The 27,115-nt window shown below is 50.4% G+C and overlaps 1 protein-coding gene across 1 annotated transcript; it reads left to right on the top strand.

Annotated features, from left to right (window-relative positions):
• Positions 1–10,480: 10,480 nt before the first annotated feature.
• Positions 10,481–12,772, top strand: PV07_02385 (uncharacterized protein; the record flags this gene model as incomplete). Its single annotated transcript, XM_016388989.1, has 5 exons — positions 10,481–10,787; positions 10,837–11,449; positions 11,504–11,865; positions 11,922–12,257; positions 12,313–12,772. The coding sequence occupies exons 1-5, from the start codon at positions 10,552–10,554 to the stop codon at positions 12,770–12,772; spliced, it is 2,007 nt and encodes a 668-aa protein (XP_016255917.1). The 5' UTR covers positions 10,481–10,551.
• Positions 12,773–27,115: the final 14,343 nt, after the last annotated feature.

Below are 27,115 nucleotides of genomic sequence, written 5' to 3'. Positions count from 1 at the left end.
ACATGGGTGTACAGCTTCATGCCGTCCGCCCTAATGCATTTCCTCCCTCGCTTGCACGCTAATCTCCTGCAAATCTTGACAGTGGTGAGAGCGAGCGACCGCGAGCCTATGTAAAGCCCAAGGATGCAGCCTGGGGGCTTCTCACGGAAGAAAACGTTCAAAGCTGGGTCAAGTCACATCTTTCGAAGCACAAGTGGCTTTCAGGAGGCGTTGCGTCTGTTTCAGACGTTCCAAAGCTGCCGAGTGGGAAGACACACCGCAGGGTGGTCAAAGCCTGGGCCCAAAGAGATCAGGCTCGAATTTTCGGAGAGATTAAAGCAAGGATTTGAACAGTAGATAGAAGACAAAACACAAGGCTGTTCCTTCGGGACTTCAATTTGCCATGTTCCTTCATCACATTGGCGTCTCAACTGGATCATGGTCTCGTCGAAACGAATTTGTTTTGCATTCCCAAAGATATACTTGCAATGAGAGGACATTTCATCTTATTTTTGTCTTCGTGTCTATATAGCCTGCCTATAATTTTGAAGAGGTTGATCGTGGACGATTTGCCTGCCAGCTGAACATCTGCAAATTTGCTCGTTAGTTCTTGAGCACGGATATTTCCTGGAGGATACACATATCTCACCTTTTCAGGAGGACTTCCGGCCTCGATAATGACATTCACCACGGCAGGTATAGTGGCACGATACGCTCGCTCCGTAGCCTGGGCCAGCTCTGCGGGCGTACGGGCGCGGAATCCTACTCCACCACACGACGTTGCGATTCCCTCGTAGCCAACCTGCCAACCGAGGCTCGTGCTCCTGAGGCCTCCACACTGACCTTGCAGAGTTCTCTGCTTCTTTCGAGCCCATTCTTCCGCATCATCCCCGTCGCCGTGGTAGATGCCGTTGTTGTTTATAACGAATATCAACGCGTCCATGCCATACCGCGCCATAGTCTCCACTTCCATTGCCGAGAAGCCGAACGCGCTGTCCCCTTCGATGGCGACGATCTTTTTCTTGCTTTTTCTCATCGATGTTTCCCCGACCTCCTCCTGAAGCTCATTGTGCACCAGGTGTGCGGCTATCGCATAGGGAAGCCCAATGCCCATGGTTCCGTAAGTGCCGGCATCGAGCCGGGACCGGGGAGATTCCACGGGAAATATTGACCGCGAGATGTCCATCGTGTTGGAACCTTCGGCGATCCAAAGGATCTCCCCGTTCTCGGAGGAGGACAGAGTCTCCAGAGTCTTTCTGATGATGTCGAATGCCCGATAATATGTCATTGCCATCTTCGGCTCTTGCGCCAACCGATATGCCCGTTTCAAATTCTTAGCTGCCGCTGTCTTCAGGCACGCAAAATACTCAACGTCATGACTATGAAACTGCTATTTCTCACCCATCTCGACTCGAAGCTGGTCCACCACAACAGTGATGTCGCCTACGAGGCCCAGTGTTGCGTTACCTCCGGTTCTACCAATTTCCTCGGGCTTAATGTCGACCTGAATAATTGTCGCTGACGGATTCCATTTCGGGTCCTCGCCGTAGTGGAGGATCCAGTTGAGTCTGGCTCCAAGCACCAACACGGTGTCCGCATGAGATAGAGCCGCTGAGCGGGCAGCCGAGACGTTGCATGGGTGAGAATCAGGAACAACGCCCATGCCCATCGGTGTGGGCAGGAAGGGTAATTGTGTCAAATCAATGAATTGGCGGATCGATTTTTCTGCTCGGCAATACGCCGCCCCCTTGCCAATGACCACCAGAGGCGCTTTGCTGGCCTTCAGTAGCGCAGCCACGGATGCAACTTTACTTGGATCAGCCGCGAACCGCGGAGCAGGTGGGAGGGCTCGCAGTGGACGGATGATGTCCATGCTGCTGTCCGGTCTGCCCTCGAGAATGTCTCCAGGAAGGTCAATCACTGTTGGCCCGGGTACGCCATACAGCGATGTCCGGTATGCGGTGTGAATCAATTCTGGGAGGAGGTCGATTCTTGAAGGACGCAACGCTAACTTGGTGTGAGGTGTAAGCAGGGACACGGCATCGAGCTCTTGAAACGCCCCTTTGGTGGTGAGGTAGGACTCGGAAGACCCGGCGAGTAGAAGCATTGGAAAACAATTGGCTGACGAGTTTCCAATCTGTTTATCACAAAGGTCAAGAGAATTAGCAAGCGGGCATGGTTGACAACTATACAGAGCGCGGGCACAATGTCGTTATCCAGAAACTTACTCCAGCCATTGCATGTAGCACGCCCGGACCTCCAACCACGAGACACACGCCGGGCTTCCCAGTCAGAAAGCCATAGATGCTCGCTGCGTATGATGCGGCTTGCTCATTCCGAAACCCAATGAACCGAATCCCAATCTTGATGATTTCTTCACCCAGCACTCCCACTGGAACGCCAACGAGTCCAAAGACAGCGGTCACACCCAATTGCTGAAGTGCTTGTGCGATAACTTGAGCTCCTGTTGGGAGCGCCATAGAGTTCTAAGAAATTTGTCAAAAGTCACGTCGTCTATGTGATCAGTTTACTTCCCGTTGGCGACAACAACTTCATCAACATATGTTGAGGGAAGAGCCTTGACTGCTTGGTGGCGCGACATTGAGAAATGTCAGGCCGAGATCGTTCCGTGGAATTCAAAAGTAAATTCAAAATGAAAGTCATGGGGAGATTCAGATTTGCGAGTCAGTAGGATCCCTGTAGCAGCAACGAATATGCTCCTCAACAGATGCCAGAGTCACGCTACCATGAAATCCAGGATAGTACAGGAATTAGTAACGACATTGAAAGAATAGGTCAGCCTGACTCTAATCTTTGATACGCCTTCTTACTCCTTCATCTTTCAGTTGAAGAGACTGCTTGGCTTATCTGGAATCTCCATAACCTCCACACAAATATCAAATACTATCTAATGCCCGGCCACAAAACCCTGTAATACTAGTCTCCCTCCGTTCATACCTGGGCAGTCTCCGTTGGCTCATGCTTGCGAAGCCTTTCTCACTGCAGGGAGTTCCCAGTGGCACTAAGGCTTGTTTTCATCCGCGTCTCACGCCAATACCCCTTCAACGAACCCTTCGAATCCAGGATAAACTTCAGAAGTCCAAGCTACATGACGGCTAGCGATTGTTCCAGCCGTTACACCGTAATCGAACAGCATGGAGGAAAAAGGTCCGCTACTCTCTCCGTGTTGCTCTAGGGAAGACGTGGGCAAAGCTTGGCATATTTCCGGCTCAGCATCCCTACATGAGGATTTTTCTTTGGGAGGATTAATGTTGTTGTTTTGTTGACAAGGCGAGGTTGCGATCGTCATAATTTCCCTGAAATCCGGGAAAATCTCGAAAAACCCGTCTTCCATCCGCCAGTGCCTCAAGTCGCGGTGATATCTCTCGAAGAGGGGACTGGGGAAGTATTTTCCTGTGATGGGATCCTCCTTGTAGGTATCTTCGAAAGAGAATGGCCATGCAAATTTGAAATGTATCTGGAAAGAATGGGACCATTTGTTGGTCATGTAAAGCTGACAATGGTGCGTAAACTTTTCGCGAAGCCCTGGCCTGCATGGCAGGTGGTGGAGGATGAGCCAATCAATATGCCCGGCACTGAGGGTTCTGGTTTGTAGCTCACCAGGCATGGAAGTCAATTGCAATATCGTGTTTGTGAACTCTGGTCTTTAGACTGTTGTCGTCAGGTCCCTCGATCAACGCTGCACAGCAGGACGGAAAACAAACCTAGGCCTCTGCCAGTATGGAAGACACTCAAAGTCAGTGCTATTGGTGCTCAATATGTACTGTCTCGTGGGTTAGAAATTAAAGCATACCCTTAAGTCGCGATGCAAACGGGCAGAGTGTAGGGGGTCCTGACTGACCTTCATAAGTCGTTCGTTCTTATGTGCAATCGCTAGACGATTGATCGGGTCCATGCCAGCCCAGACCTGCTGGTCATACTCGCTCAGAATTCGAACAATAAGATTCTCCTGCTGATCTGGGTCCAATGTATCCCAGCCATCTCGAATTCCCAAGAAAACCGACCCAGGGTGAATGGATTGGGCTTGCTCGGCCTGTCGCTCGTCCATGTGCAGGATTTTGCTGAGAATCTCATTCACGGCAGACCAGATCTTGCACCGTGGTTCAACGTCATCCATGTTATCAAATATCTGGGTAGCGAGTCTTGAGCTGACGACCTGTTCTAAGAATCCTGGAGCTTCTATTTGCGTGGCAAGTACATCCAGCCTCTGTCGTTCTGTGGTATGGCCGGCATCTTCGGGCCGTTCGACTCTATTCTGAGAAAACTCCAGGGATTCCGGGCCCAGGAAATGCTCCGAGTCGAGGGTCGCCATTTCTCCCGTTCTCTGAATTGATGCATTGTTCGCACTTGGCCAGACTTCGAAACCGTGTGGCACTCGACCCGGTGTCCCTCCTGCACCATTAGCTGTCGACGTGAGGATCGGTTCGGTATATTGCATGCTGGTGCCATTCCCTGACGCCTTGTCAATATTGAACATCAAGACACTTGAAGGCGGAGCTTAACTCAACTCAGCTGATTCCTGCCTTCTTCGCTGGTCGAGGAACACCCGTCCGGAGAGGAAGCGCTATCATTAATGTAAATGGGACGAGGGACGCGCCGATCGTTTGCTAGAAGCTTGCGCAATCTCTCAATTTCTGCATAAAGGGCTTCATTCTGAGCGAGCAGCTTGTTGACCAGATCCGTTTGGCTGTCCGTTCGACAAGCTTCAATCGTCTTCTGGAGATGAGCAATGTAGTCTTTCGTGCGCTGGCGGTGTGCCCGTTGAGCAGCTCGGTCCGCGGCCCTTTTTTTGGCCCGCCTTTGTTCCTCTTTCTCTACCATGTTGCCGTGCTGAGGAGCCTTTGATTGCAAGTTATATTTGTGCAAGAAATTCAACCCACGTGATATATCTGAAATCGTACGCCCTTTTCGCCCTTTGTGACGAACAAAACATCGGCCTCAATTGGACTACGCCATGAAATCTGGAGCATCATGATTTCAATCCAATACTGGTGGCATTCTCGAAATTGCTGTATCTCGCCAAACTATGCCGCTTCGGCTTTCCGAGGTCTTGCGGGGTTCATCCACATCCACAACCAAACCCCAGGGTGAACCCTCAGTCTTCCCATCTCCCCCAGCAGCCGACTAGCCGAAGGTTGGCCGAAGGCACCAAACCTCGTATGGCATGGTCGTGACTCGAGCTTCTGACTCGAAGACATCTATGCCAAGGAATTACCCAACCTTAACGAATGTCTCAGTCCTCATGGAACGAGAGATCAACAGCTGGAGAACGGGCTAGCGCAGGAAACCGAGATATTGTGGACGCGGGCCTTCTCGTCACAAGGCCACTGAAGAGACGAAGTTAGATGCGTAACGGTACCAGACAATTCTTAGTCAGGAGCGAGTCAGTCGAGATCGAGGAATGGCTCTTCTATCGTTCCAGCATAGTCAACCCGACAAGTATCAATTGGGGAGAACAATGTTCGACCATATATGGCATGGCACCCTCATCTCAAGATATTGACTTAATCCAATCTAATGACCTCTCCCAACTCTTATACAGCCCGGAACTCGACTCGCACAACTCTGCCAGGGTTGGAATCAGACAGGTGATCAAGCTCGCAAGACGTCTTCAGCCATGGCGACTTTCGTACGTCGAAAGAATAGAGTAGGGCCTGTGATCGATGTTCAGAAGGAGCAAACGTTGCACGCGGAGGTGGTTGAGAAGGATCTGGCTGCCCTGGAAGCAAATGCCGACATCGATCCAGCGGAGTTGAAGAAGGTCTTGCGGCGAGTCGATTTTCGCGTCTTGCCTGTGCTGACCTTTATTTACCTCATGTCATATCTTGACCGAGGAAATAGTAAGGTTTTCAATGCTTCAATATCTACCGGCCTACTATGGGTGGCTAATCTTTGCCTTTTTAGTTGGAAATACTCGAGTTGCAGGTCTGACCTCCACCCTGGGCCTCACTGATCAGCAGTACAACATGTGCCTGACCATCTTCTTCTTCCCTTACGCTTTATTTGAGGTCCCAAGCAACATCGTCCTGAAGATATTAAAACCAATTGTTTGGCTTCCGATCATTGTGATAACCTGGGGCACGGTCATGACGTTGATGGGTATCGTTCAAAACTACGCCGGTCTTCTTGCCGCTCGATTCTTCTTGGGATTGGCAGAAGTATGTGATTCTAATACTCACAAATCGATTGATATAAAGCAAGAGAATTACGATCTCGATTAACTGGAACCAGGCTGGCACGTTCCCCGCAGCGACATATATCCTCACATCCTGGTACTGCCGATACGAACTCCAAACACGACTAGCCGTCTTCTACACCGCAGCTTCATTTGCCGGGGCATTTTCGGGGCTCCTTGCATTTGCAATTGAAAAAATGGAGGGCATCGCAGGCTTAGAAGGATGGAGATGGTCAGTTCTTTATACTTTACTTGTCTTTCCAAGACATGAGTTGACCAGCTGGGGGTGCTGTATAGGATCTTCATCATCGAAGGAATGCTCACGGTCGCCCTTGGGATTACCCTACCATTCATATTATGTTCATCGCCCGAGAAGGCTGGATTTCTCTCTGAGGGGGAGAAGGCATTTCTCATCCAGCGACTCTCGACCGACAGTAAAATTGCGGCCAAGGATCGTGATGTCTTCAAATGGAAGTATCTTAAGCAGGCGTTGACAGATTGGAAAATATATCTATCGGTGCTGGTATTCTGGGGCAACACTATTCCAGGATACGGGTGAGTGCCCACATTATTCACCTCGATCCTCTCCGTCCGACCATTGATCTGATGCCGGCAGTTTCGTATTCTCCTTGCCTGCTGCCATCAAGGGACTGGGCTACTCCGCAGCCGAAGCGGTATGATCTCGCCTTGATCTTCTCGGCACTTTTCTGACCATGAATTCACAGCAACTCCTTACGATCCCTATCTACATGCTGGCTGTTATCGTGGTGCTCATTAGCAGCTGGTATGGCGATAAGTGGAAGACTCGGTCCTCTGTGATCCTGTATCCATTCAAATTATGCGCAGTGGCGTTTATAATCTTGATGACACTTCCGAAGGAGAAATGGCCTGGAGCACGCTATGGGATGCTCTTTCTTGTCGCGGCAGGCTTCTATCCGTCTCTTTGCGGGGTCATAGCTTGGAATGGTGAGTGGATTGCCCAAAGAACAGTTGGTAAAGATAGACAGATTGTCTAACACTACATGATGCGGCCACACAGCAAACAACCTCGCAGGCAACTGGAAGCGTAACATTGGGATGGCTCTGCAACTAACGGTGGGCAACCTTGGAGGCGCCATCGGCTCTAACATCTACTTGGCTCGCGAGTCACCGCATTACTGGACGGGCTACTCTATCTCTCTAGCAGTCCTCCTTACCGCCATAGTGTCGGGGTGGATTTTGCGGTTTAGCCTCCAGCGGATCAATCACCAGCGAGAAAAGATGACTCCTGAAGAAATACACTCCAAATACACGGAAGAACAGCTACAGGAGATGGGTGATCGGAGCCCTTTGTTCAGATATACTCTCTAAGGTTGCCATTGTGCTGCTGCCAGTAAAGAGACAATTAAACCCAGGATTCACAAAGGGCTTCTTCACTCGATAAGCAGGTTGTCAAATGATTTTCTAGAACTGAGATATATTCGAGGCGGACGGTGTTTATTCGATCCTCTTGCCTCAGTAAGGGATACATTCCGCTTTTTCCTTCTGTGTCCAAATCGTGGATCTGACTGGATTCGGTGAGGTCAAAGTGATTCGGTTTTCGGCTTAGTATTCTACCGAACGGAGAACGACAGTTACCGATCTGCCAATAGGACACTGGCAGTGTGATATCCACTGACTCCTGTCCGAATATCCCCGCCCAATCGTAGAGATCAAAAACCGGATCATACTGCAACGAAGATCTCCGAACAGCCGCAGCGAATCAACGTATCGCAACAAATTTGCATGTTGCATTCATCCGTCATTTAGACACTTGCAGATGGAGACTCCCCATGGGCAAACAAGATCTACGCTCTCTCCTCAGAGGGGTATATCAATCGGGTCTTGTACTCTCCAACATGATTTCTACCTCGCATCGTGAGCGCGGGCCCTTATCGACGCTAACATTGTCTGCCTCTTCCCTACCATTCGAAATTGTTTTGATATCTTGACTGGAGAAGATTTATCAGCATGGAGAAAATTAGCCGCTTCAATGTTGTCCATCGATTGGAAAAGAGATCTCTTCTGATTGCGTACGTGAAGATTTCGATACGTTTTAGAGTCTCAACACTTTTGCTGATTAACGCTTTTAGTATCAACTGCGTCGCTGGCCTCTCGATCCTCTTCTTCGGATACGACCAAGGAATGATGGGAGGCGTCAACACGGCGTACGACTACTATACTCTCATGGGCTTTGGACATCGTGGTCCTGATGGCGGACCAGTTGTTATCGATACTTTACTCCAGGGAGGGATCGTATCCGTCTACTACTTGGGCACTCTGGTGGGAGCTTTGGCTGGGGGTTCCCTAGGCGATCGATTTGGACGTGTCAGATCAATCTTTATTGGTGCTTGTATCGCGGTCGTTGGCGCCACCTTACAATGCTCCGCCATGAATCATTCCTGGATGATCTGTGCTCGACTTGTCAATGGCTGGGGAACAGGCATTCTCAACGCCATTGTTCCTGTTTGGGCAACAGAAACCGCAGAGCACAAATCCCGCGGCCAGTTTGTCGCCATCGAATTTACTCTGAACATCCTTGGCGTCGTGATCGCCTATTGGCTCGAATACGGCTGCTCTTTCTACGGCAACGGCGACTCTTCATTCGTCTGGCGCTTTCCCATCGCCTTCCAGATCATCATGCTGATCCTTCTCGCCGCTACGGTCCTGTTTTTTCCTGACTCCCCGCGCTGGCTTGTGAAGATGAGTAGGGAGGACGAAGCTCGTTACGTCCTCGGCAGACTCCGAGGCAATTCAACACCAGAGGAAAAAGAGCTCGCAGAGGCTGAGCTGCAGGATATCATCCAATCCTGTCAATATGAGCGCAGTCACTTCCACAAACAGACCTACTTTCATATGCTCTTTGGCGCACGGTCTGGGAAGCTTCACACTGGGCGCCGGGTGCAGTTGGTGGTCTGGCTACAGATCATGCAAGAGTGGATCGGGATAGCCGGTGTTACCATTTACGCTCCCACGATTTTTGGGATTGCCGGAATGAGTCCCTCGAAAAGACAGTGGATTGCCGGCTTGAACAACATCTTCTACATGTTCTCCACTCTCATCTGTGTCTTCACACTTGACAAGATTGGCCGGCGCTGGACCTGCTATTGGGGATCTATCGGGCAAGGTATCGCCATGGCTCTTGCTGGCGGATTCTCCAGACTCGGTCAAGACGCCCGAGCCGCGGGAAACCTGCCTAAGGCCACTGGATACGGCAATGCCGCAGTGTCCATGGTATACATCTTCACCTTTGTGTTCGGCGCGACATGGTTGACCGTGCCATGGTTGTACCCTGCCGAAATATTTCCCCTTGAGATTCGCGCCAAGGGCAATGCTTGGGGTGTTGTGGGCTGGTCTATCGGGAACGGATGGTTGACTCTCTTGTGCCCAGTCATGTTTCAGAGCTTGGGCGAGAAGACATTATACATCTTCGCTGCTTGCAATGCCGTCACCATACCCATGGTCTGGGCCTTGTACCCGGAGACCAACCAGCGTACTCTTGAAGAAATTGATATGCTGTTTTCCTCAGACAGTATCTGGAACTGGAACGCCGAGAAAAACTTTGCCAGGCTCAAGGCTGAAGGCGAGGTGCCCGAGCGACGCAACTCTGTGTTCGCTAACCAGAGACGCCTATCTTCTGCAGGTGTTGATCATTTCGACCCAGCCGCTCAGACTGTCAACAATAAGGACTCGAGTTACGAGGAAGTGGAAAGCAAGGTGTAATATCACCTGGGCAGTCGAGCTGTTTCTGAGGGGGCTTGTATCATCGTCGAAACTCCCCGTCTTATTTACCCATTTGCATACTCAAGATGAACGGCAGGTAGTAGACTCCGAGATGTACCAGCAGAATACGGCATGGAGAGAAGTTGAGGATGCCAAGCATAAGAGTCTACTTGATCCAATGATTGGATCGATCGCCTATTAGAAGAGGCTGAGAAGAGAGTCGGTTCCGTTCGAAGTGGTATACGAAAAATGCAATGTTTATTTGGTGTTACATATGCTCCTTAGTGGACCTGACGGTGGCCGGATGCAAAGGAAGTTTGAAATTGAATATCTTCGTACATAAAATAACCTTTTCAGAAATCGAAGTCATGCCAATTGCGTTGGTGGACCTGCTTTTGCATTGAATCACAAGTGCTTTGAGTACGAGCGCGTCGTCAAAGTACAAGTTTAGCTAGAACTAGCTTTTTTTTGATTGGTTCTTCTAGATCCACCACGGGAGGGTCTTGACTTGGCTAAAAAGTCTGATCGAACGAAAAACTCCCTACCCCGCAACAACGGCGCGCAATCGTATTTCATGAGACTTCATCGTTTGTCCGGCGGACCAGCAGGATCTCCTGGAGAGCCTTGAAGGCGCCATGCTTCCATCGCCCACTGGAGAAGCCACCGACCGTGCTGGAAGCAAACGAAAGCTCCCTCCAACTACATATTCCCCCACGCTCAGGGGTGCATGGCCCCGGAAGAGAGCATTCGTTGCATGTCAGACCTGTCGGGCCCGGAAGACGAAATGTGACAATACTCGTCCTACCTGCGGTAGTTGCCGACAGCTTGGCTCAACTTGCAACTTCCCGGATCCAAACTTGGAACAAGCATCGTGGGTTCGTGCCTTTCTACTTCGTGGTCACCTACTAAACACTTTCTAGGTTCGACCCAGCAAGTTTAACTATACTCGATCGTCTCAATTACTTAATAGGCATCGTTGAATCCGAGCAAAAGGGCCGGATGCCAGGCGATTCGAATCCCGCAGCAGAACGGCAAAGCACTGATCCAATGATCTTTGGCTCTGTGCCGGAATCCACAGAGACATATTTCACGCCAGATCCGGGGACTTCAGAGACGCCACATGCAGATGTCTCGAACATCAGATCAACCCTTCGGACTTCAACAACTGGTAATGTCGATGGAGTCTCTCTCCCACGGATCTTCCATGGTTCAAGCGAGGACATACTGGACTGGTCGGTGCTCCATTCCAACTATGGTAGGGAACAGATTGAAAAGCTCATTTTTGATGAGACTTTGCATTCTGATTTCGAAAGCGGGCGCCATGCCACTTCCCCCAGCGCTGTGAGCCTGGATCCTCGCAACCAATCCAGCTTGGGTCGCGGGATTCGAGAAGAGGATGTCCGGGATCTTGTAGAGAGATTCTTGGCTAACGTTCACACCAAGAACCCGATCTTCGAATCCAATGTTCTGCGAGAAATTGCAAGGCCTGTCGCAAGTGAGGGGCTCGGCTGGGACGCTCGAACATGCCTTGTGGTAAGCCTCTCCTCCGCAGTTTTTTTTTTGGTGGAGGATTGACATCGGCGGAAGCTTTTGGCCTGTGCATGTGCCGCTATCTCGCAACCCTTTGTTCGCGTGTCCATCAGTGATCTTCCGGGTAGCGATAGCCTGGCTGATGCGCCGGATTATACGACAGCAGAGGCATATTACGACGCTGCGCGCAAGCGTATTGGTCTTCTTACCAACACAAAGTTGGCGACTGAGTGCCATTTTCTCGCTGGTGTGTATGAAATGTACTCGATGCGCCCTCTTCGGGCATCCATTTCCTTCAATCGCGCCTGTGTCGCGTTCCAAGCCTTGACCTGGATGAGGTCGGAGCACTATGTGGACGAAAGCCGGCTGGAAAAGGCTCAGGCGAGCCGTCTCTACTGGTCGTGCCTCAAATCCGAACAGTATGTCAAATTCATGAATGTTGTCCAAATGAATGCTAACATGGGGGGCCTCACAGTGAGATCATGGTCGAATTGCGCTTCCCTGCATCTGGACTCACCACACTCAACTATACCCAAGCTTTTCCTCTACCACCTGGAATACCAAACACGTCGCAAACCCCAAGGGCATGGCACGTCTCTGAGGACCTGCACGCTAAGACCATGAGATCCGGAGAGCTGGATCCCGAATTTGAAAAAGCCTGGTACTACTATCTGGCGGATATAGCAGTTCGTCGCATCCTACAAAGAGTTTTCGACTGCTTTTACAAATCATCTCACCATGCCTGGCTACAACAGAATATTTCACATATGATATGGTCCGCCGATGAGCTGGATCAACAACTGACGCAATGGTAAGCAGTACGGCCCTGAAAAATTTCTCGTGCCAACATCGAAACCTTTCTGTAGGCGTGACAATCTTCCTTCGCCGGTTTCGTTTAATGACAAATCCTTGGCCGACGACGAGTTGAGTTTCCATTTGCAGGCCCGCTTTGCCGAGGTCAAGGAACGCATATTTCGTCCGTTTCTGTATATCGTAATCCATCGTCCGGGACCTGGAGTGCAGGACCGTGGTCGGCGCCAACTTGTGCAGAAGCACATATCTGCCTGCCTCCAGTTGATCCAGCATTGGAATACTACGCATCGACACCACGGAACTTGGTTGATGGTGCGCCAAAGCTTTGCTGCTGGGTTGCTTCTCGTCGCTGCGCACCGATCTGGTCTCACAGATGGTGAGATATCCGACGCGGCCTTTAGTGACACAATGCGGACTTGTATAGGAACGTTGCGATACTGGGAGCGTGAAGCCCCGGATTTAAGAGCGTCACGACTAATTCTTGAAGAGATGACGGCCGATCTGTTAAGCTGAGGCTGTTGTGGGCCTCACAACGCAGATAGTATTCGAGCAGCCTCGAGGCTTTGATCCCGGAAGAAGATGAGACAGGAGGATCTTTCATAGAGATGTACTCGTCTGAGTTTGTAACTTCATCGCTGAATCGCTGCATTGAATTCGTACTTTCGACCGCCCAATGAACATCAAGTTTGCGGAGTAATCCAGGAAACTGTCTCACAGATTCCAATATCATAGGTTGACTCGGGTTTCGTCGAGATGATCCTATAGTAATTCTTCACAGCTTTCTCAAATGTAGAGACGATTACACAAGCTGCGCAGGCTCCGATGTAGTGAGTCAGAGTTATCGTCGAGCAGAAGTGGACACTTCTACGCGCGAGGGGGAATGAAATTCTGTTCCAGATTTAGGTACACCGTTGGTCCTGCAGTTTACACGTGGTTCTGTGTACTCCCCTAGCTTCTTCACTTGCTCGTTCAAGGACATACTCGAGTGCTCTGACAGCATCAGACCAGGGTGTGCTTGACACATTGCTCTCATTGTCCCTCGGGGCACTAGAATAGCAGAGAGTGAACCTCTGCAGCAATGTGCGCGAATCCCGAATGCCCAATGCACAGTCAAAGGCAGCTAGTATCATCGCCGAGCTCATTGTACAATGAAGTAATGTCCAAGACGTGACGACTGTCGGGGACAGCTGCTTGAGTGTAATGAGAGACTGCAGGGCTTGCTGAATATGTTTTCGCATGTTGCAGAAATGTCGCTGCCGAAGCTCGGGGTTCACCAATCTCGACAATGAGCTGCAACGTAGTATTTCGGCCCGGAAGCTATTGAGGTAGATGGTGGACATCAGTTGTTCCAGTTTCATGTTAACTGGCCCAGCCTGTGGTTGCGTCAGCCGGCCACTCGAAGTGGATCCTTCTAACGCAGCGACCCTCTCTAAAATCCTGCTAATTATCTCCGGCTCGGTGTCGGCAGGGCTCCGAACATGCATCCACGCCATTTGCCAGCTCTGCTTCAGCCGAAGAAGTTCAATCATGAATTCCGAAAATGTCATCGGAGGGGTGCCGAGCTGGTGCAGAGGCAGGTCAAGACCGTTTCCCGTGGGCAAGAAACTCACTGGGATGCGACCGAAGGCCGACGACAATTCGTAGTCGAAGAACATTATCATTGACCTTGAAAGGAGTGGTCAGGACTCATCAGTAAGTGTGGCACTGTCGGCCAGGTCCCTTACCAGATCGGGTGGATAGTTCTCGCGGTCAGTCGATTGTCCGCTTTTCCGACGTGCAAGCCAAGCGACTGTGCTTGTTGACTGGTAGACGCTTCATAAAGTGTTAGTCTTTGCAAGATGAACTTGACAGCGGTTCGGGGCCCGTTACCGAGGACTCCCAAGGCGACACCCGGATTCGAGTCATTTGCAATTGCGAACTGGATCATCAGCAGCGTCTGAATGGTCACCAGTGAGGGTATCCCGTAGTGGTGCGCGAGTCGTAAGCATTCAAACGCCCCGGCAACTACAGCGCATCAGCCTAGATGAACCATGATTAAACACGAAACGCCACTGATCACGTACCGAAGACTCTGGCTTTCAGGACTCGATCTTGTGACCCGGGGCCCGAGAATTGACTGCCACAAGCGAGCACCCCGAAGAGCAGGGCATACCAAGCGGCATCATGAAAGCACCCTTCGTCCGAGGCGAACTCGAGCGCAGACTCGATGCCAGAGTTCCCTATCTTTTCCATGAAGTCGCACAGACGGCTTTCGAAATCATCGGGGTCGAGCAACAGAGGGTAGAATAGATGAACATTCTGTTGGAAACTACGATAATATCTGTGAAACAGTTAGAGATATCTGTCTTCTTCTGGTACGGCGTCCCCGAGGTAACCTGACGTCATGCAACTTTCCACCCCAGGAAGGGCTTTGAGAATCTCTGCCAGCGAAGGATTCCCGGCATAGGACCAAAGAGAGCCAAATGGGTGTAATGTGGTGCGATTCGTAAGGCCGAAGACAGATTCAATCGTGAGCCCGTCTGGTAAGCACAAGACACTCGGCACCTGCTTGCTGAGGCATCGGAAGAGAGAGGCGGCTGACTTCGACCCGAGGAAGATAGTCTCGCCCGTGAAGTGCTCCGTATGCCACGTGTTTTCAAGGCCAGCGCCAACGGCGTCAAGAAAGTGGATCAGCTGTGACGTTTCGCCGAGGTCGTTCAAGGAGCCTGGCGGCACAGATTCATCTACGCTAGCGGTGTCTTCGTTCCTCGGGGATTGTGGCGACGTCGATGTCTCGGCTGGGAATGGGGAGTCAGGCGTTGCGATTACGAAACGGTGAACCACTCTTTTCGACCTTTCTCCAGGCGGTCAGATTTACAGCAGATCAAGGCAAGGAGAGCCGTCTTGGGGGGTGGTCTAGCTTATAACTCACCTCTCGGGTGTAGAGCGCGCATCATTGCTCGACAGGCGATCTTGATCTCCATATCTACAGAGCTGGATGCGGCCACGTCTTTGGCAGGTGTCGCACGGGGTTGCACGGTCACATCGGATCTTGCGCTGTCGGCAGGGAACACAACTCAACGCGTGCCGAGTTCGACTTTTCTTCTGTCCTTGTACATTCATGACAGTCAAGGTAGAAGTTATCTGGCACTCACACCATAGATTTGCACCATGAAAGAGAGAACTGGGTATGCCGGAAGTACGTATGAAGTGCGGAGTAGCTCAAATGTGGTGCGGCGATGAAATGCCCAAAACGACGATGCTCGGACTTAAGGAAATTAGAAAGGGAAAAGATGTACGGGGTACTCGGTAGTAAGTCTGGGCCATGTCATTGGATAGCTTTTTGGACTGTTGGCACGTGCTCCGGAGATACTCGCCCAGAAAAGAAATAAGACGCATTTAAGCGACATCCACAGCTGGTACACTGCGAACTCGATTGCATGATGCCACGGAACAGCTTTAACCTCCCCTTCTCGATGATGCTCGATGACGCTGACCATGTCCGACCACGCTTGCCAGATCAATTGCTCCGTATCTGAGCCGCTCTTCTTACAACTCCGGTCGTGCTTTTCGCAATGCAAGGCTCTGCAAACAACGCCGCCGTACGCTCACCCACGAGTGGATGCTCGCCCGAGAAAAAATTTCATTCCGCTACGTTGGCGTCGCGCGGTGAGATATTTAAAGATCGATTCTATCCCTTGTGAAGAGACATATTCTCCCTCTTGCCAGCGATTTCAGAAGAAGGTCGTTTGAACTAGAAGATGGGAATCAAGGCGGCCATGTTGCTTCAGAAAAGAAAGGTCGAGAAGGGTTCTACGACCACCAACACCCAGAAAACGAGTAATGTCCCTCCTGAGGGCGGCTATGGCTGGATTTGCGTTGTCTGTACATTTCTCATCAACGCGCATACATGGGGTATCAACAGTGTAAGCATGCTACTGCAATGCCCCGTTTTATGTTGCGCGAGGAGGAAAAGGTGTGCACCGCTGACAGCACAGAAATGACAGTCATACGGCGTGTTCCTTGCATACTATCTCTCTTCTGAGACCTTTCCGGGCACAACAGCGCTCGAATACGCGTTTGTCGGCGGTCTGAGTATCTCTTGCGCTATGTTCGTCGCTCCTCTTTCCACATACCTAGCGCGAAAGATTGGCACCCGTTTTGTCCTCAACACCGGTACCGTGCTCGAGACTCTATCCTTGGTCACGACGTCGTTCGTCAGGACCGACTGGCAGCTTTTTCTTGCCCAGGGAGTTTGCTTCGGCCTTGGCATGGGTTTCTGCTTCAGCGGTTCCGTGGGCGTCATTTCGTACTGGTTCTTGCGAAAGCGCAGCTTCGTCAACGGAATTGCCGCCGCTGGTTCCGGCACCGGGGGACTAGTCTACTCACTCGCGGCTGGGAAGATGATCCCGCAGCTGGGATTTCCATGCGCGATGCGCATCCTCGGCATCCTGTGCTTCACGGTCAACGGCATTTGTTGCAATTTGCTACGATTGCCTGCTGGGAGTCCTCACTCGATTTCGGTGGACTGGTCACCTGGTTCTACACTGCGCCACTCCTGCGTCAAAAAATTACAGTTCTCCTCCTTTTTGGTCTGGGCCTTTCTGAGTGTATTGGGCTACGTGGGTCTGCTGTTCAGTCTCTCCAGCTACACGGTCGCTGTGGGCTTCACGCAAGAGCAGGCCAGTATCGCCAGTGCGTTGCTGAATCTGGGTCAAGCGCTCGGCCGTCCTGCTATCGGCTTGCTAAGCGACCGTCTGGGCCGTATTCATGTCGCCTTCGTCTCAACATTTGTTGCTGGCCTCTTTTGTCTCGTGATCTGGACTTTCGCCAATTCAATCGGGGTGATCTACTTCTTCGCGATCGTGGCAGGGTTGAATGCAGGGACAATCTGGGCAAGTGCGGCGCCGTTGGCGGCCGAAGTCGTAGGCCTGCAGGATCTCCATACGGCGCTGGCTATTCTGTGGTTTACCCTTGGACCTCCGACTGCCGTTGCGGAAGCGATAGCTGTGCAACTGAGAGGAAACAAGACTGCGGACAGGCCATACTTGCGGGTCCAGTTGTTTGTTGGTTTCATATACCTCGGAGCAGCGTCCTTTTTGATTTTGTTAAAGACATCATTGTCTAAAGGATGTGGCAAACCATCGCAAGCAGAAGAGAACCGGAAGACGACGTCAGATGAAGGGTCTGATCGTCCACAGAGAGAGTTGTAACCCTCTCCATACAGCCCTGGCTCGAGAGGATGTGTCTAGACTCGACTGTCCAATTCTTGTATTCGTATTCAACTTGTTTCCAGCGTATTTCATCAAAGCTACCTGGATTTAATGATATAAGCAGAGAGGCCTTCGAACTCAATATGTTCTACCAATTCCTCGAAAACAAAGCTAGTTCTGCTTGATGACCCTTACCACCAATTCCTTTCCGCTTTTACGGGACTTATTCAATACCTATTTCTGGTCATTGTCCTCCTGAGCATCATAGTCGATTCTCTCTAGACCTTTATCGTCCCATATCTTCTTGATTACCACAGCAGTAGATCCCGCAATGAACATGAAGGTGGTCATGACGGCAAATCCCATAATGTAGCGAGGGGCATCCTGGGCAGGCCAGATGAAAGAACCGTAGACGGAAGCCAGATTACCTATTAAAAGCCACCGAGTTACCACTGCTTACGGAGGTGGTTACAAAACTTACCGAAACCATTGATGATAGGGACTGAGACGGCACGTCGCTCTCGACCTGGAAACATGGTGACCTCCCAGCTAATCAACAAGGGTACGCAGGCCTGTACCCCAGCGAATCCGAAGCAAATGAAAGCATACCGGACGGGGAAATACGTGCTAGCCGCGCAAATGATGAACGAGGCCACTGCAAGGGTAGAACAGCCAAGGACGTGGTATGCTTTCTGGCCGGTATGGTCGGCTGAGTAACCTGTAGCTAAGGTGACAACCAAGGTTACTGCGTAGATGGGTACGGTCATGACTACGCAAAGATCAGACAGTGGTAAGCAAAATCTACTACAAGCGGACTTACATTGGACCATGCGGTTTTTGTAGCCCAATGCCCCCATCAGGGTTGGGAAGAAGTACGAGACAGTGCCCGAAGCCAATATCGTGTTCAGCGAGACCATGAACAGCTTTGGAAGTTAGCGCCGCCCCTCTGACAAGGGACTATCGTCACTCACCCACATCTTCCAATCCTTGATGGAGAGGAGTACGGCCTTCTTGTACGGCATCTTTTTGTCCAGATCCTCTCGAATCATCAGGCGAGTCGTAGCTAGCTTTCTCTCCTGCTCGGAAAGCCACCTGGTATTGGTAGGGTAATCTTTGCATAGTCAGCGGACAATTTCCATCTCTTCCTTCCGGTAACACACCTGGCAGGAGGAAATATGCAACGACACCGATGGTGACAGTCCCCAGACCTTCAATGATGAACAGCCTGATCAAGGTTAGCAAGTGCATTTTGAGAATGGAAGTGATTGACGTTTCACCACTTCCACCCTCGGACGCCTCCGACGTCGTCCATTCCATCAATAATACCGCCCGCGAGTAGGCCACCGAAAGCTCCCGCCAGGATGGTGCCAGTATAAAATATCGCGATGCGTTTCGATAACTCTGAGGGCTAAGCTCTATCAACACGTGGGTATCACAAGTTCATATAGAGGCGGCTAACCTTGTACCAACATGACAAGACGAGCATCACACCAGGGAAGAAACCGGCTTCAAGTAGACCGAGGGAAATACGAAAAGCGATCAAGCCCCCGAGGCTGTTGATACCCTTGATGGCGACCGAGATGGCTCCCTAGATACAGGTTACACTTCCGCAGAGTCGCCATTCGGTTCCCAGTGTACTGACCCATGCGATCATGATGGTTGGCAAGAAAATACTGGGCTTTGTCCTGGCCAAGATCATCACAGCAGGAGGCTCGAATACCAAATACGCCTAAAAGGGGTTCAGAAAGTCGCCTCGTGAGTCTGCTTGCCCTGATTGACTTACAACAAAGAAGATGGAGACAACCAGCGAGTAGTCAGAAGAGCTCAAGTGGAGGTCATCTTCCATACCTCCAACCTTGGCATTCTGCACTAGGAAGTCAGTCGTAATCCCTAGGTAGATCGCACTGTGGGATCTGCCACTTACTCCAATGTTCGTTCGGTCGAGGTAGTTGAAGATGTACATGGCCCACAAGATCGGTATCAAATGTAAATCAATCTTCCTGACCAGCTTTTTCTCCTCTGGCGTACCCTCGACATATTCTTGACTGGCTGTTTCAACAATCTTGGGATCGCCGTGGAGGGCTAGCTCCTGGTCGTAATGTTGGATGCTCACTTTATCGTTGAGCGACATGATCGTGGGAGCGTTTGAGTGAGCGGTCACAGTCTGTGTCAGATTTGATCGAAGGTAAACCGAATAGTTGATATGGACCAACCCAAGTCTTTGTATGCCTCTGCGGGGATTCACCTGGGGCCCCGCAATTGTTGGTTGTCAACCCTTAACCTGCAGGAATGGACCCCAAAACCAGAAACGATTGGGTGCAGGAACAAGAAAGCGGCGCATTTTCAGGTCGAAGGCCGGGTAATAACGGTCATATATCACAATCTTGGGAGAAATTGTCGGACAATTTACAGCCAGATCTGAAAAGCGCCAAAATAGGCCGTAATTAGCCGAAGTAGAGTGTGTATCTGGCTGACAAGCAAAAGACATCCCAATGACCAAGTTGGTAGTAGAAGGCTTTAGCCATCGAGTATCCATCTGACTACTTCATCCAATTTAACCCTTTCAATCCGAGACCACTTTCCGGGCTCGGATCCAGTCAAGACTCGACAGTCTGGGTTACATAGTTGAGTGGTGGAGATCCACGGCATCTACAGGCAGTTGCAATTGCCTCCGCCAGCCTCCTTTCTTGACAAATTCTGAGGTGATCCGAGTCTTATCTCGGTAGGAAGAGCCGCCTTAGACGGGGCTCGGCAGGGCACGATTGGCCTCGGTTGGTTGTCCATCCTTGATGTTGTAGCGGACCATTGGCTGGAGGTTGCTTCTTAGAATATATTGTGTATTCGATAGATATATCGCGCTGACGAGCCCTCGTTAATAGATTCCGGCGAATTAGTGACAGAGCACTTTACTGCTCTTACATGCGGTAATAAGTTTATTCTGTTGGTACTTTAATCCAAGGTCATGGGAGTGAAACCCCCCCAAAACTCCCTATCGTCGTAATTGAAGAGTGAAGTAAAGATGTCAGACGCAGGCACAATCGTAGGGAGATCATTGCTGGTGTTTTCAGTGTTCGGCGGTAAAGAAAAGTCCAGGTTGTCTGTTTCAAGCCCGAAGATGGCATCGATGTCGGCAGCGAGTTCCTGTAACGGCCGCTCTGCCACAAACGGAGACTCTCGGTTCCCAAGAAAGGTGGGCAGATCGGTATCGCTAGGACGAGTCTTCGTGGCCGCGGCAGCCTCCGTCGAGTTGGTGATGGGGCCGGAGGAATCAATGCCAGGCGAAGATGGACAGGTGACTGCGGGGGTTTGGATGTCGTGGTCACGATATATACGTCTCAAGAGCCCGTCGAGGGCAGATGAGTTGCGGACGGCGGGATGTCTGTGATCTGACGAGGCCATGGACATGCACTTTATAAGGCCACGTATCAGGTGAATGATCGCTCTTTTCTGTGATGGCGGTAACGGAACAATCATCGCCGCCTTGAGTAAGAATACCCCCGCGTGGCTGAAGAAGAGAAAGAATCGCAAAGGAAGATATGCTAAGGCCTGAGAGGCAGTTAGTTTAATATGATCTTCTGGAGGGGAGTGTAGTTAGCGGAGGGAATGAACAACGGCTCTGACGCACTCCAGAGGGTTGAAATCTGCCTACAGCCAAGCGTAACACATCTGCCTGTGAGGCACATGTCTGTCGTTAGTCACCTTCGTTACCTAGGGCGGGTGCTTTGGATGGATTATCTCACTCCTGCATTCATTGCCTCAATGATGAAACGAGCGTCGACGCTGCCCATCAAGCCTGTGGGAAAGTATTCTAGTGGCCTACGACCGTCATTACAGCTTTCTGCCCGTTGCATGTGTGCCTGTAGGGAGAATGAATAGATGTAGAGACGCAAATGGTGCTTTGGAGGACAGAATTTGTTAGCTCAGCCTCGGGGATCAACAGCTGGGGCAGCGTAGGATTTGAGATTGCTATATGCTCACAAAAGATATCCAGACACACTCATTGATCGGATAGGTTCGCCATGGCTTCTTTTGCCACCTGTTGCGGAACGCAGACAGCGCTAATTCAAGGTTAGATTAGCAGAGAAACAGGGCGAAAAATAATTCAGAGGGTGGGGGGTGGATACTTACCTTCTGTAAATTCATCGATGTGCTTGTAGTAATGTTCGGCCTTCGCGATGGCGAGTGAGTGGCTTTTGGAGGGGTATAACAGATCGTGAGCGTTGCTCAGTACCTGTGTTATATGCATCAGACACTGCAAGTATGCAGCATGATCATCTTGGAGGCCGTCTATCTCGCGCATCTGGGGGAAGTCATCGGCAGGATCAAAGTGGAGATGTTGGATCGTCATCCCGGGACCTGTTGAGTGAGATTCGCTCGTCAGTCGTGTATTCTTTGAGCTCAAGCAGCTCTTTGTTCATGGGGGAAGATCCGCGGCCGCTCAAAATGGGATGGTAAGGTTGTACTTCAACGCACTTCGATGCCAGAAGGGTTTCCCAACACGAATGGAAATTTGCCGATCGAGACAGTAGCAATCTGAAAGCGGAGTGATTAATTAGCCGAGCGAGCATTCATCCAGTCCTGGTCACAGAGTTGGCTCACAAGCCCATACAATCTTCCCTCTGCCTCGATCATCGACAAATTTATCTTCGATATCGTCTGGCTGCATGACTAGCTGCTCGAGTCCCCGGAGGTAGCCGAGCCTGACGGCCTAGAGGGAAGGGTCAGCAGCGATAGATACCCTAGCCAGGTGAGGTGGCTGACTCACGGTGCCAACTGTCATCCAGCACATTCGATCTTCAAACCCAAGTCCCGTACTGTGGCCCATGTTTGGTGGATACTCTACCAACCGTCAGGATATCTTTGTTGAGAAGGATTTTCACGTTCGACTTATTGTACCTGAAAGGAGTAATAATCCTTCGATCATCTCTAGAGATTCATTCGTCCCCATGATAGCGACTTGGGCGAAAAGCCGCTCTGCTCTCTGCCATAGATGATGATGTAGCGTGTACTCTCCCAACAGACCGGTCGCCACCACGAGGATTGCGGCCATGAAATGCGGCTCTCGTGTCGCCATAGTCAGGATTTGTTCCGATGTTACCGGTCTCCTTTCATAAGGGATGAGTGGCATGATGGGGTGCAACGAGCGAAGGTAGAAATGAAATAGTCTGAAGAGAGTCGCCTCGTCTACGAGGCCTTCCCGAAGGAGGAAGAATTGTGGCCTGGAGACACCGGCGCTTAACACATCAGCACCATTTGAATATTCAGGGCCTAATGAATTTCGATCTTGGTCCAAAAGTCGTATAGCATCCGATGTGTTCCTCAGGGGAAAGGTCGCCAGAGTTTGACTGGCTATTTGCTGATCGTAACTTGGTACCCGTCGGTGACTATGACTTTCTCGAGAACTGGCGGTCGTTGCAACATTTTCATTGTTTCCCACGACAGGTTTGAAGGACCCCATGAACGACTGCCAAGAAGACTGGCTTTCTTTGTTGGCGTGGTATGGTAAATTGAAGCCGTAATTGCTCGAGTTTGTCCTTCCCGTATATGATTCACCGCCTCCAATATCGTGCCCAGACTTTTTCGGAGGCCGACCTCTTCGCCTTTTCTCTGGGAGGACTGAGGAGCAGTGAGTACATGCATTCGCGGACAGAGCCTCACGAACCTACTACACAACAAATTAGCTCTACGACAGGCATCGCAAGGCCGCGTAGGATTTGCTGGATCTCCCAAACTGCACTTGTGTTTCTTCTGTCGACAGCCCTCGCACGCCTGATAGACCCTTTTGAATATCTGGCCTCGGCCCGACCTGTCCTGGGAGTTGTCCGTCTCAGGCTCCAGAGACACCGCGTTAACTGTGCTGGACATGCTGGTCTGTGATAATACGCCGGGCCAATAATTTGAGACGACAGAGAAATGGATAGTGCATGCATACATCTAGACAAATAACCCTGCACACGAGGGGGTGGAAAAGCTCCTCGGTTAAATGACGACATTAGATTGGCGGAAACTCGGTAGAAGAATGTCGCTAGCCTCTTTATTGTCAGAGTGAGGAAATGGCCGGAAATACTCGCATCTTAGGTTGTTAGCTCAAAGAACAAATACGCGTCATTGAATTATATTATATGCATCTTTATCGCGTCCTGCATTGGACAAACTAGTTCCTCTCGCAGAATCTCAACCACTTTAGATAGTCCGTCGTACTGGAATCCATCAATTCCCTATCCGTTAGAACTCTCAGCACGTCTTCCAAATTTGTGACTGATCAGAGTGGTCTGTCTGTGGGGGCCAAGCTGCAGAGCTACTTCCGCGGCGATAGGCTTCCAAGGTTCAGAACCCTTTCTTTCCCTCACTCGCATGGGAAGCCCCCCTTGAATACCCTATTAAGAAGCCGCTGTTAGATGCATCTACATCCTCACTAGCGGAAGAAAAGAAGAATCATACCATGTTCATGGCAGCAAGTGGCTCATACGTCCTGCTGTCATCTGACAGAATGATATCGAAGCGCTGGAGGATCGCAACTGTAATGGTGATACCCTCGTACGTGGCGAGTGGACGTCCGAGACAGCTGCGCGGCCCGGCATTCCAAGCATGGTATTCTATGAATGGCAGGGTCAGCAAATGGAAAGGTTCGTCGTTCTCAGAAGTTCCTGTGCTTACTAAATGGACTGTAAGAGATGCTCTCTCCGTTCTCTTTCAGCCATCGGTATGGGTTGAAGACTGCAGCATCCTCTCCCCAAATTTCTGGCATACGGGCCATCACATAGTTTTGATAACTAACAACATCACCTCTGTGCAAGATGAATCAATAACCACTCAGCAACAGGCAGGGAAGGAGAACAAATCATACTTTTTGATGCGACGAGGAGGCATATTTAGTTCAGGCACCGCAGGGAGAATGTCGTCCTCAGCCGCCTCCAACTGACCTGCCGGAGACACAGTGTTAAGTCGAGTGCACTCGTCCCACATAGCATTGGTAAATCGTAGTCTCTATGTAGCGCAGGGTCAGTATAGCAGTCTTGATGGTCAAATCTAGCTCTGGACTCTCGACTCACCGGAGCATCTGTGTAGTTTAGATAACCACTAGTGAAGCCAAGGTCTTCGGCTTCAGCGCGAATCTTATTCAGAGCATATAGATGTTGGTTTTGTTTGTGGTGAATCTCCTTCATGAACCATGAGATATTGTATGTCGTTGTGTCCCCTATAATCCTATTAGATTCTCGATGGTTGAAAGTCTGTAAAGGTACGACTCACGGCCGGCTGACAGAAATGAGAACACCATTCCACCGAGGGTGTATTTCTCAGTTGTCGACTGTAAGAATAGGTCCAAAAGGTCAACGCCATTCTCAGGATCAGGTTTATAGCCATTTTTCATGAGATCGAGACGCTTGTCGATCAGAAAATCAATCTGTTTGTAAAAGAGATTCACGGCTTTCTTCGTAATAACGTCTTCGCCAGAGAGTTTCTCGGTTATCCTCCATAAAGGATCACGTCTTCTTCGATCGAATACTATAATATAAGCAGGTGAGCTACTGTAGAGAGCGCGTAAGGAGAGATAAAGGACGGCGACTTACAATGAGTAGCTTGATCGAATGCTTCGACATAATCTGGCTTCGATTCCAGGCACTTTGGGTCGTCCGACATAATATCGAAGGCAAGCTTTTCTTCGTGGAAGGCGATTCGAAGAAAAAGGCAGAACATAAGACGCCCCATAAGTTCTTGAAAGTTGAACTCAATTTCTTCCCTGGCAAGGTTGGAGAGTAGACGTAGAAGAATATCGAGCCAGTAATGAACAGATTTCGTGATATGGGTCTCGAAGTTGCGCTTGCTGAATGCACGCGAGGCTGCTTTACGTTGGGTCTGCCACTCCAAGCCGTCTGCAACGAAAATACCACTTCTATGAAGTGGCCCAAACATATTTCGAGCGAACCTGCCGCGTATGTAGTTCCTGCTATTGTGTTTTTGGATGTGTTCAAGGTACGTGGGATGGTTGATGATATGCATACGAAAGAATGGAACCGTCATTTCGTAAGCAGGTCCATACCGTTTGTAAAGAGAGTACCAGGCTTGACAGCTAGCGGCGCCATTTGTTTTGAGCTCGTCAAGGTTTCCTGTGAATGGCTTCCCCTTTGGACTGGCGATCCATTTCGCATTGGCGGAAGGTGATGTCCAGAAACCCTTGTTACGGTAAGTCCAACAGATCCCTGTAGAATCCTTAAGCACTCGATGTCGGCTGATACTGGGTACTACTCCCTGGTAACTTACCTATGACAGTAAGCAAAAGTAGGACACAACCGTATCCAAGTCCTGTGATGACCGAGATTTCTGGTGGCACTAGAGGGTGCTTGATCATGGCGGAAAATCTGTCTCGTTCGGAACTTGGTGGATGGTGTGCGTTGCGAAAGGGGTTATCCCAGGGCATTCAAGGACACGTACAGATTGCCTGTCCCTTGGAAAGTAACCTGACTTTTGTGCTTAGCAGCCGCATTCCCGGGCGATGACTACAACGCACGTCTATGTCATTAACTGCCGCAAATACCCGGAAAATGCCCGCTGTTGCGCCTTAAATACCCCGCCTCTTACCCCACCGTTCCACGAACTTGCAGCCGCAAGGTGTATTCCAATAGTGGGAGCACAACTCGAGATGGCTCGTGAATTTTGGGGTTGCGGGGGCTTTTCCTCAGTAGCGCAGTCTCCCTTTTGTTACACTTGTCTCTCTATCCACAGTGGAGAAGGTCACATCTTGCGTTCGAGGTGCTTCATTGGCTATACACTCAACGATGGAGCTTAGCAGTTGCCCCGGAACGCTTCTCATCACTTTAAACTTATTCCATTCCCTAGTTGCGCTCTACATTTTTCACAGACGCGTTCCAGCTATCTTTTAGAAGGTCTACGCTCGCATGTGGCACGCCATGTTGTAGGCAGCCATAGGAAATCCAGTGAAGACAGACCCTTTCTTTCACCGATTTCCGATATACAGGACCCTGGCAATGAAGCATCCATATCGTTCAAATCCAAGCACCTCATCCAATGTGCGTGGCCACGGTTATATGTTGTCACTCTCGCTATTGTAATGGCCGTCGTACCTGATGTAGGGGAATCCCTCTACGCTGCGCCTAGGGTTTGTTTCTTCGAGTCTATTATTTGCACCCAAAATTATCCGCGAGAAGACCCTTCGTTGGCCAGACACGTTGATATTTCGGAAGATCTCTGCAAAGTCAATCCCGTGCAGGACAGGCTTGCTTCTGTCCTGGGGTGGCAACTTTTGTTCGACAGCATTCCAGCAATATTACTTCCCATCCCTTATTGGTATCTCGCTGATATCCGAGGGAGAAAGGGTTTGAGATCTCAAAAGCATTTCAAACAATCTCCGCTGTACGCTGGTATGTCCCAAGCATGCAGCGCTATATGCTTCACGGAGTCTGTTTACGGCATAATGATTGTTGCCTCTATCAAATACGGCAAGCTTACTACAGTGACTTGACTCTTGTGCTTCTGGGCATCCATGTGCGCGATTGGGGTCATCTCCAAGCGTTTCTGGAGCCTCTTGACGAGGTATTGTCGGTTGAAGAAGCCCTTTACCGAATGATTTTACTTCCGCTCGCCTTCGAGGTGAGGCTTGACGTATATAACGTCGGCGCTTTTTATAAAGCCAACTGATTTCTGG

This window comes from Cladophialophora immunda, assembly GCF_000835495.1.
Source record: "Cladophialophora immunda strain CBS 83496 unplaced genomic scaffold supercont1.1, whole genome shotgun sequence".
NCBI lineage: Eukaryota > Fungi > Ascomycota > Eurotiomycetes > Chaetothyriales > Herpotrichiellaceae > Cladophialophora > Cladophialophora immunda.
The sequence above is the reverse complement of the archived record's forward strand: the minus strand, read 5'-3'. Positions and strand labels throughout refer to the sequence as shown.